Genomic DNA, 10,922 nt, shown 5'->3' on the forward strand with positions numbered 1-10,922 from the left:
TCTCTTAGAACGTAAGTTTAAGTGTCCTAACAGATCCTCACTATTATTTAGAATCAATGAATTTGTTGAAATGGTATCAGGACTGCTCCAGCCCTTGGAAGGAATCAGAGCTGGAGGAGGATGGGAGGATGAGGACAGAAAGGTGGCATAAAGCTGCTTCCCTTCTTCTGAACTCTGCTCCATTTTCAAGGTATATGGTACAGAATGCTGAATTTGAAAAATAAAATCCATACATAATCAGAGAATAATTTAGCTTTGAAGGGCCCTTATATGGGGCCAAATTCAGACTCAGATCAGGTCACACAAGGCCCTCTCCAACTGACTGTTGGTTAGCTCCAAGGATGAAGACTCCACATTCTCCCTGGACAGCGTGTTCCAGTGTTTGGCTCCGCTCACCACCAGCACTTTTTGTCTTCTCAGGTTTACTCAGAATCCCCGGTGCTGCAGCCTGGCTCTGTTGCCTCTCATCCTGCATCCATGCACCTTTGGGAAGGGTCTGTCTCCCCGTATCAGCTGGCTGTGGACACGTGTAAAGATCTCCCCGAGGCCCCACGTCTCCAGGCTGAGCAAGCCCAGCGCTCTCAGCCTCTCCTCCTACACCAGGTGCTCCAGCCTGGGCACTTTCTGCCTGAGAGGGGCCAACACACCGGGTCTCCGGGCTGTGCGCACCGCTGGAATGCAGACAGCACACACAGCGACAGGCTGATTTGGAGAGGAAAACAGGAAAAAAGAGCAGGTCCAGTAAGACCCACTTCTGATGGATTACATCATGCCCATTCACAGGACAGGTCAAATTTAAGAAATATAGAAAAATACAATTGCTATTGAAAAAGGCAACCCAGGAAGAAAAGAGTGTACTTCTAGTAATCAACACGGAAATGTAATTCAAAATGAGTTCCTACACTCTGTCCTTTCCCTGCTCAGCCTCACAGGATGCCAGTTGTACCAGCCATGATAATTAATCTTTTCCTGGAAGCTTATTTGGCAGGAAATGGAAGAAAAAAATCAATTTATTTCACAATAGGCCAATAAAAGCAATCAGAGCAAAGCTATCTTTAGGCACAATTGTAGTACTAAGTATTTTTTTGGTTGTTTCAGACTGATGATTTACAGCCTGATTGAAAAACAATTGAGAAGTGATGAAAGTATCTCCTTTACTTCAGTAAGTTTTGAATCAGACCCTTGGAGGCAATTTTTTTTTACACATCTCCTAGTGATAAATATTATAGAGAAATAAATAAGTGGGTGTTAAACTCCAAAACATAGTGTTTAGACAGCTTTTTTATTGTTTTCGGAAAACAAATATGCACTCTAACTCACCATAATGAGCTGGCCAAGCTATTTTAAAATATCATCTGTCTTTATAGGTTACAAATAGCAAAAAATGTGTCTCATGACATGCATCGTGTATCCCTAGAGGTCCAATTTTCAGATTCATAGATTTTTTTTTCTTTTTATGCTCCTTTAAAGACTCAGATTTTTAGTCTCTCTAGAGCATCCTGCTGTATTTTCTACTATTTAAGAATAAGCTTAAAGGCTGGCAGGCATTTTTCATTTTCCTTTATTCTATAAAGGAAGCTAAAATCTTTCAGGCTACACACAGGTCGTTTTTCGTACTTGTGAGTTTTTTTGTTTTGTTTTTATTATATACAGAACTCTATTTGGCCATTAGGATTTTATTCACTTCAAATGCAGAAACACTAGAAACACAGAAAATTAGAATTATTAATTTAAAAGCTTTAACAGTACGACAATCAAAAATAAGATTTTTGCTAGGTACTCCATGTTAAAAAAAGAAATGCCCTGTTAAAAAGAATAACCACAACACGTGACCTAGGTATAAAACGATGGCAGGAGTCTCCTGAGGTGGCAGTCACGGTCGCAAGGGTGTTTTCCCTTTCCTTTCCCTCCAAGCTGTGGATAAAGGAGTCCGCAGCGCTGTGCTCACGGACACGGTGCCCAGGACGCCAGGGCCCTCTCCCGCTGCGGGAGGACCTGCTCCAGCTCCTGCCCGGCCATGGGAAGGGCCCAGGGTTGTGTTTAGATGGATCTAACAGGCCCTACACAATGTGTGGCATCTACGACAACCCCCAAACAGGCGCTACAGCATGGAGAAAAGGAGAGGGCCACATTCTCCCCCAGTTTGCTTTTGGAAATGTAACTCTCAGCTCCGAAATTACTTGCACCATGCTTAGACACCAGATTCCTTAGTGAATTCTTCCCTTTAAACACATCAGAATTTTAAATGTGGAAATATTCATCTCCAACGTATGACACTCTTTGAGACTACATCAGCTGAAGATGTGCTACGTTCATCTTTTCACATACATATTGCTATTATGGATCTACTTCATTCCTTTAGAAGGAACTTTAGATACACTAGCCAAAAGATTGGGGGGTTCACCTTTTTTATAGCTGATGATTTTGATATGAGGTATCTGGGGCTGTAACTACAGGTTTTCACTCAACATTAGGTAACTTACAGTATTCTGATTAATACCTACCAATACAGAACTATAAATTGCAATTTGGCAATTACAGGAGCTTCAGTAAAAACATCACATAACTTTGGAAATTTTGATATTAACATACAGATAAATATAGCATATATATATATATATTTCCAAGCCAGAGCCATTCCTTTATGCTAAAATAATTTTTTAAAAAAGGTGAAGGCAATTAATTTTCACCTGTATTTTCACAGAATATTTCAATATAGGACAAAGAAAATTAGCCAAATTTATTGGCAAAAAACCTAATATAACTCAGAAATGTTATCACTGTGCTTTAGTTGCCCTGCAGTTGTATTTGGTCTTAATTATCTCATTTAACATGAAATCATGTTGTTAGAATTGCCCCTAGAATTTGTATTAGGTTTTCTTTCAATGTAGATGCTTCTTCGTAGACCTACATATCCTTATCATGTAACACACAAGGAGCGTGCACTTCAAAACTGAAAACTTTGGATAAAATCTATCACTCCCAGGAAATTCCACTCCCGAATGGGAGAGGGAGATGAAAAGCACAACTCTAATTCCGAAAAGACAAAAATCACAGTTCTTCCAAATTGCAAGATTTCATTCTGTTCTGTTTTTCAGCTTATATATATATATATATATAAACAATCTGCCTATAACAATTAACTTTATGAAAAAATAAAGTACAAAAATTTGTGTTGGAAAACAGCTTGGACAGAAAACTTCCTGTTCTCCTAACCAAAATATTCATTTGGAGGCTGCATACTAAATGCCTTGTAAAGTTGTGTACTGAAATAGATGGTATGTAACCACGGCAAAGGACAGGTAAACATTTTTCAAACAAGAGGAATCCAAATTATGCCCACTTTTTCTTTTAATGTCTACCAACTGCACAACTTATAAATCAATACTTTTCTTTAACAGTTATTTCGCTATCATTAGCTGTCCAAGATCCTCAGCTACTGAAAAATCAATTCAGTAATTAATAGTGAAAACAGCCTCTTCATTCCTATTTTGCCTACCTCTCTAACTGACAGAAGCTCAAGCCTACTTTTGGAACAGTGACAAATTAATTGAGGAGAAATAAATTATCTGAATCTTTTTGGATGACATAAATCATTACCTGGAAGTATCTTTCTCCCTTCTCTGCTTGAAAGTCTCAGTGATGAGCTTGACTCAAGTCTCTATGCTTCACACTTACTAACTTGCAGTGTAGAGTCTACATTAAATCTTAAAACCAGATTGTGTGTACAATAAAGGCAGACACACAAAGGTACAGACGTAGGTCAAGGTTGAGATGTAAAACTGTGGTTAGAAACATTAATAATAATTATTTTTGCAAGAAAAATTTATTTGAATACAGCTGCCAGCCATGCTTTCAATTACGTGTATTACAAAAGGTTGGCATGGAGAGTGTGCCTCAGCAAATGCAAAAGAACATGGACAGAACTCAAAATTTAAGGACATCACAGCATTTTTCTTTCCTTTAATAGCACAGTTAATTGTGTCACAGCTTTGTATACTGCTGAAATCGGACTACTCCCACTGCTCATTTTCCTCAAAACATGGTGAGGCCAAAGCACAGTTTCTAAGTAGAGGTTTGCTGGTATCTTAAGTAAGGAGATTACCATTTTTTAAAAAATAATATATCAAAATGTATCTTGTCCCTATATCCATGTAATTTTCTCTTTCACAAATAACCCCTTTCTGGCCCTCAAATATAAAAAATCTTGATTGCTCTGAAATCAGGACAGACAAATGAAAACAGAGCAAACTTCCTTCTGACATATCTCTCAACTATCTGTATTTTGGCTTTTTATATGTTCTCATTATTTTCACTCAGTTTTACTTGAAGGTGAAGGTTACATACAGATAATCACATATAACTCTCTTTTTTAAGCCTACCTTGCATCAGTCACTCTGAGGATCAAATGCTACAAAGCACGAGTCTTCTGAGCAGTACAGTAACGTTCTTCAAATGCAGAACATGGGTGACACTCACACTAATATTAGACTTCTTTTCTACAACTTCTTCGGTTGTTTAGCTTAATGATACAGACCATAGTCATATGTTTATACACTTCTAGATGGCTAAAAATACACAGCACATTTGCATGCGAGAAATATATTTACATTCCACTCACTCATAGTTGATTAACGATTAGCTCCAGAGTGACTGAAATGAATGGCCATTACGCTACTCTCTGTGGTTCCACTACACAGTATTTGCACTGCCTAGCAGAATTTAAATTGTATTTTCTTCAGTGAAAGAGCTCACGCTAAGCCAAGGTTTTTTTAAACAGTTATCTTTTCTGCTTTGTTTTGTTCTTCCACAGCTAGCCTCTACGCGTGCTACTTCTTTGTCCTGGCATCCACACAACAGCTCCAGTTCCCTGTGATCACTTCCAAGCAAAGCTCAAGTGGAGGCTAATGCTGTCTTAAACTTTTACAGAGGGAAAATAAGGCAGAGTTAGTGACTGGGATCTTGTGACACAACCGGAATGAAATGCACCTAGCCAAAAGGCCCCAGAGTTAACTCCAATAACACTATGGGCTCCTCTGAAAGGAAAGGACAGTTTAAGGCTATTCCCTTTACCTGGATGGCTTGGAAAATGTCCTGTCACGTGTACTGCTAGGATATGGGATTTCTTGGCCTTTAAAGTGTTTGCTTTAACATTTCTGTTTGCTATTAAAATTGTAGCTGTCTCTTTGGAAAGAAATACAACGGAAATAGAAATTAAAGGCACTATTAAAACCACAATGAGCTGAGGCTTTTAAACCACAGCCACGGAACCCGTATGACCTCAGTGTTCTACAGAACACGCAGATGTGGGGCGGCAAGCACTAGTACTGGTTTTCCACCTTAGACCCTGTCTGGCCTGATTCTTCAGAATACCAAGGTCCAGGCAGGTGCCACAGCAAGCCCAGCTTGGCCACGTCCCGTGGTGCTGCAGCCTTCTGCTTTAACAGAAAGCACTTTTTTTGTTTTTCTAAAAACCTGAGATTAGTTGTCAGCTTCGAAAATCCTGGCCCAACTGTTTCCTAAGCTCATCCAATAATCCAGCCTTAGACTTAGAAGCAGAATCAGATTTTGGTGACATTCATTTTTGTGCATTAAGCAGCACCTTGCTGATCACGAGCGGCCTGAGAGCCAGTTCCCAGAGCGCAGTCTATATTTAGGCGTCTGATTCTTCTGTTTCATCAGAGGAGACATTAAATGTCACATTCTGTTGCACAGCGAGCTCAGGAGATAACCACACCACCAAAGAGCTCTCCTGCTGCTTTAGGTAGCAGCCCAGCGTGGGACTGAGAACAGAGACAGGGCTGCTCGGCCAGGAACAGAGGCGAGAGGAGGCCCCAACGGCACCGGCTCTGACTGCCCTAAATATTTCAGCTTTGAGCTAAGAGGAAATGCAGGCATGGAACTGTTTGTTTTCAAGCACATGGAACATTATTGGAAACATTAGTTGAATTTGTTGTTCTCGAGAGCCAATAATTAAATTCCATTTATAAGTTAGAATTTCTTGTAGGGAGACCTATGGGAGGAAGGGAGCTAAGGTTTTTTCCTGATTGCCACTGTGATGCCTAACCAGGACGAAAAGTACCTTTTACCAAGCTAGAAGGTAAAGGAAACCAAATATTTATACATACATATATATACATATAAGAAAACTAGAAGAATAAGTTCTAATAGTCATTTGCATATTTTAATGAGACCTTCCTATAAAACCATTTAACAGAGATACTACATGAATGTATCCATTGTCCTTGCCTTTCTTTTCACTTTAATCACACTGAAAGAATGTCAGCATCTTCCTTACAATAAATCACTCTATATTGGAAGGCAGAAGCAGAATATTTTATAATAGGGAGTCTTAAATTTGGTTTAGAACTGAAATGAATGGAAATTTAACACTGAAAAGTTTTGCACAGGCAAGCCAAATCTTTTACATTGAGCAATGTTACATCTAGAAGACAGGTAATTACTTTCAAGTTGTATAATAACAAATTGCTTTTATTGCTACTGAGTTGCTGAAGTTAAAGTTTAGGGGTTTTTTTGTGCTTGCACATATATTTCCATATTTTTTGTGTGTGTTTTCAATGATAAGCAACACTGATGCAGTTTTGCTGACAAAACACTTGGATTAATGAGCTGTCCTTTTTTTTTATTTTTAAGAGGACTGAGAAGCTTTTCATAACCCAGCAGTATCAGGATCTAAGCCTCTCAGGAAGTTTTTACAGCAATACCGTACAAAATGTACAAAACAGTGCATCTTCCCTCTTTTAACCTGGAGCATCCAATCCAACTCCTCCTTTCTCCTTTGGCTTGCCTACTGTTGTGCAGCAGGCAAGAGAAGTAATAGGAAGATAAAAAGGTCTAGATTGATATCACAAAAAATATTGAAATACTCTTTTTTTTTCCTATTAGTTATCTTAATATATAATCTAAACAGTTATCTTCTAATCTAATAACTCCATTTATGAGATAAAATGGCTTAAATAACTACTATATGTATTGCAGCCTATCATCTCTCCTGCATTTCCCTTGTGGAAATGATTTAACTCAGAACAAAGATTATAAGCCTTTTTTAAAAAAAAAAAAAAGGCCAAAAAATGCGTGTTTCTCATACCTTCTGTTTGATGATCATGTCGTTGATGTCATCGGGATCCCCCACGGTGACTCTCTGCGACGCCCTGTCGCGGTCCAGGCGGCCGAGCCAGTCGGTGAGCTCTGCCCAGGCCCTGTTGAAGTCGGCCAGGGCTGGGAGCTCCAGCAGCACCGAGGATGGCATTTCTGCTTGGGAGGTGCTCGTTTCCCTGGTTACCCCGCTTTGGGTATCCACAGCAACAGCTTGACCAGAAGTTACTGAAAGAAAAAAAACGCTAAAATTACTAAATAAATAGACTATAAATGTTTATCTCCGTAATAGAGTTCATGCAGTAGAAAGGACAACACAGAAATAAAGCTCCTCATTTTGATGTTATATCTACTTGAAGTACAGAAATTAACACCACAAGAATGCACTAATTCTGTTTTCCATAACATTTCTATCGTATTACGCACTTGTCGTTCCCCACTCAACATACTCAGATCCCACCTTCAAAATACCACCGGGCCCTCGTAAATACCAGCAAAGCTATCTCAGTGCAACAGAAGCACCTTACTCAAGGTCACGGAATTTTGTATTTTGCTACACAAAAACGATGACGAGTTTTGCTAGTCACCTTCCAAGACACAACAGCAGTGTGGCTGGACGCGTCTCCAGGCCTGGAGGCTGAAGGATGCAACGCAACTCTAACACCTCCTGTATCACAGCACACCCACGTGCCTAGAAAAACGTTTCTTCCAGTCACTCCGTAGCTATGAATTTGCCTCACTGACAATAATCTTCTCACTTATCACCAAGTATTTCCCCTAGGCCCTGTGGTTGATATGGGAGCTGGCACAGCATGCAGCTCACCCCTGGCAGCTTCTTGCTTCTTGTTCTTCCGAACTGAATACTATTTAGTTCTTCATCCCCTCCAGGAGGAAAATTTACCCGAGTAAATATTTTCTCACTTGAACAAGATCAGGATCAGACCCAACCATGCAGGCTAACAGCTAGCAACAGTTGATGAGTAGGGCAATTTCTGTGGCAGTTTATATGTTTCACGTGAAAAAAGAGCAGAAAACCAGTCGGCATCGGAACTGAGTTGCCTCACAGGTGGCATATATATGCACACACATTGAAAACACACAGGATTTAGGGAGCAAAGAGGCCAGTTTCAGGGTAGAAGCTGTACTGATAAGAGAAAAGGTTCACCAGGTTCTTCTTACCCAAAACGAGTTGCTACCAAATGCAAAGCTTTCAGTAACTAATAAATAAATAAATAAACACTGTTGATCTGCAGGAAGTGGACCTACTCACAGAAGCTTATTTTCTTTCCCTATCTTCAAGAAAAAAAAAAAAAAGACAAAAAAAATATCCATTGACATTCCTTGGAAGAGTCATACTAGAGAACTAGGAGTAACATATTATAGGAGCTTACTTGAGAGGCTATTCATAAAGTTTTCCCTTTCTCTTTGCACAAAATAGCTTCATAGCTTGTTTTTTGCTCTTTCTTCATTTACTGGTTAGGTTTAAAGAAATCAGTTCATCAATTCATTGCTTGCAGTGGAGGAGGCTGAGACACAGTGCTTTTTTCCCTGGCATCCACAGTGATGAGAGTTGTCATAGATAATTTCGATGCAGGAAGAGCCATATAACTGGAGATGATTCAAAATTTCAAGACCGATTTTTACATCTGGATTTGACGTTTGCAAATAGATGGTCATAAACAATAGGGCTTTTATTTATTTATTTATTTATTTATTTATTTTCCACTCCAGTTAATCATACAAAGACAATTAATAGCTCAAGTTGCTAACATAAGAGCAATTTAGAAAAGCAAAAAGAGCCAAAAATCTTTTTTTTCAGGACTGCAGATTTGAAAATTCCATTTGCACAGCATATTTTTGAAGATGTAGCATACACAATATGGCATGGCTACAAAGAAGGGTTATTTTTTTCCCCACATTCTTTAAAACAAGAAAGAGAAGAAAGGAAAATAAGAGGAAAAATACTAAATCTAGAAAAATAAAAGAACACCTGAAGTTGCTTCATTGTAAAATTGCTAGAAGAATGCTCTATCATTAGAAGAAAAAACGCAGAGTCTAAATGACTGTTTTCTAGGGTAGCTGCAGAATCCTGATCTGAATAAACTGCCTTAACCCCACAGCAGGAAGAGAAAAGAAAAAAAAATAGAAACAGGAGAGGTGAAATAAAGCTGTGTGAGTTGCCACCTCTATGAGCATACTATCAATTTTTGAACCCTGAGCTGGAAAATAGAGCTGCTGAGAACTAAATATACATTTTTACAAACAACAAAGCAATGTTTTTTTTTTCCCATGCTGCTTCTGAAGTACAGAAGAGGTGCGTGCAGTCTGCGGGTCAGACCGGCTCCAAAGCAGCCCTCCACACAGTAACTGTTCTTGCTTTCACGTGCTTCAGCAAGGGACCCTTGGCCGTTTCCTGCACTTGCATTCCTGCCATTCCGCAGAGCAGGTCGGAAGCCTCAACACCCAAGTGCCAGGTGAAGGTTCAGCAGCTCAGCTACAGCTGCTTAAAACATTAACTGATTTTGCCAAGAAACTGGGCAGCTATTCACTGATGAGAAAATGTTTGCATGGCTTCATTGGCAGATCAGTGACCCCGTGCAGCACTGCAGGAAAGGCAAAAGCTGCGCACAAACATCTCGGTGACTGGCACTGCACACGCACTACAGTTTGCTGTTATCATTAAAAAAACTGAATGATTACAAACAATTTACCAAATCAGCCAATATATACATTATTTATTGAGTCTCACTGAAAGTGACTGTTGTAAGTGCTATCTTAACTACACACACTACAAGTAAATGTATCTATCTGCCAGCCCACGTAGTTATCATATTTCTGAAAGGCAGCCCCTGTACATCTTTCTGCGATGCACATCACACATCTGTGAAACTTGACAAAATAAAATAATTCTTTGAAAAGGCTGTTAAAACGTATTTTTTTATCAAAAATCACACAAACAGATGAGGAAACGGAGCTTTTGTAAGGGTTTTCTGATAACACCATGGTGGTCACTATGATGGGGTACTTTACATGATATCACAGACTTGCACTTTTTAATGTCCACATCAAAGCAGATGAGTTTCCCTTTGCTCCCCCTCCCCACGTTATTTCATTTTTACAAGGTTTTACACACACGTGTGAATAACCAGCAGTCTCCCCAATCCACCCCCATGAGGGTTTCTTCCACCTCGTCTGCCGCGACTCCAGGCACTTCCCGCGCTGCTCCAGGCCTCCCCGCAAACAGCGCAGGGATGTCGCTCCCAGGAGGGGGCTCTGGGCCTGGGGGAGCTGCCCTTGACCATCCCTCAGCTCTTAGACGCTCTTTTCCCCTCTGCTTTTACTGGAGGGCTGTGGGGAGCGCCCGCCCGGCGCGCAGGAGGCGCCGCGGGGCCCGTGCTCCCCACCACCGGCCTGAAGGGGCTGAATCCGAGCCCCGTGGCAGGGCCTGGCTCGAGACCCCAACCCGCCGCGCGCTCCCCAGCGGGCCGGGGGCTGCAGGAGGGGGTTCTAAGGCCCCCTGCACCCCCTCTTCTTCCACCTCCCAAAATGTGGGTCTTGTTCCACGGGAGGCAACCTAGCGTCACTCTTAAAGGCCACATATAAAACAAGGCCAAATCAAGGAGAAAAGGTGATGGAGGGGAGAATAATGTGTTAAGATCTGCAGAACAATGAAGAGGGAAGGAGGGAAGGAAGGAGGGAGGCAGGGAAGGAAGGAAGGAGAGAGGAAAGGAGGGAAGAAGGGAGGAAAGAAGAGAAGGAAGAAGGGAGGAAAGGAGAGAAGGAAGAAGGGAGGAAAGGGAGGAAGG

General features: G+C 40.7%; 1 protein-coding gene across 1 annotated transcript in view; it reads right to left on the reverse strand.

Annotated features, from left to right (window-relative positions):
* Positions 1 to 10,922, reverse strand: part of DMD (dystrophin) — a 396,717-nt gene that overhangs the window by 311,969 nt on the left and 73,826 nt on the right. The window contains exon 7 of the mRNA XM_026047293.1: positions 7,109 to 7,344. Within this exon, the coding sequence (XP_025903078.1) occupies positions 7,109 to 7,270 (162 nt within the window). The 5' untranslated portion in view covers positions 7,271 to 7,344. The remainder of the gene's footprint in view (positions 1 to 7,108; positions 7,345 to 10,922) is intronic.

This window comes from Nothoprocta perdicaria, unplaced genomic scaffold (genome assembly GCF_003342845.1).
Source record: "Nothoprocta perdicaria isolate Ctin4 unplaced genomic scaffold, notPer1 scaffold_49, whole genome shotgun sequence".
In the NCBI taxonomy this organism is placed as follows: domain Eukaryota; kingdom Metazoa; phylum Chordata; class Aves; order Tinamiformes; family Tinamidae; genus Nothoprocta; species Nothoprocta perdicaria.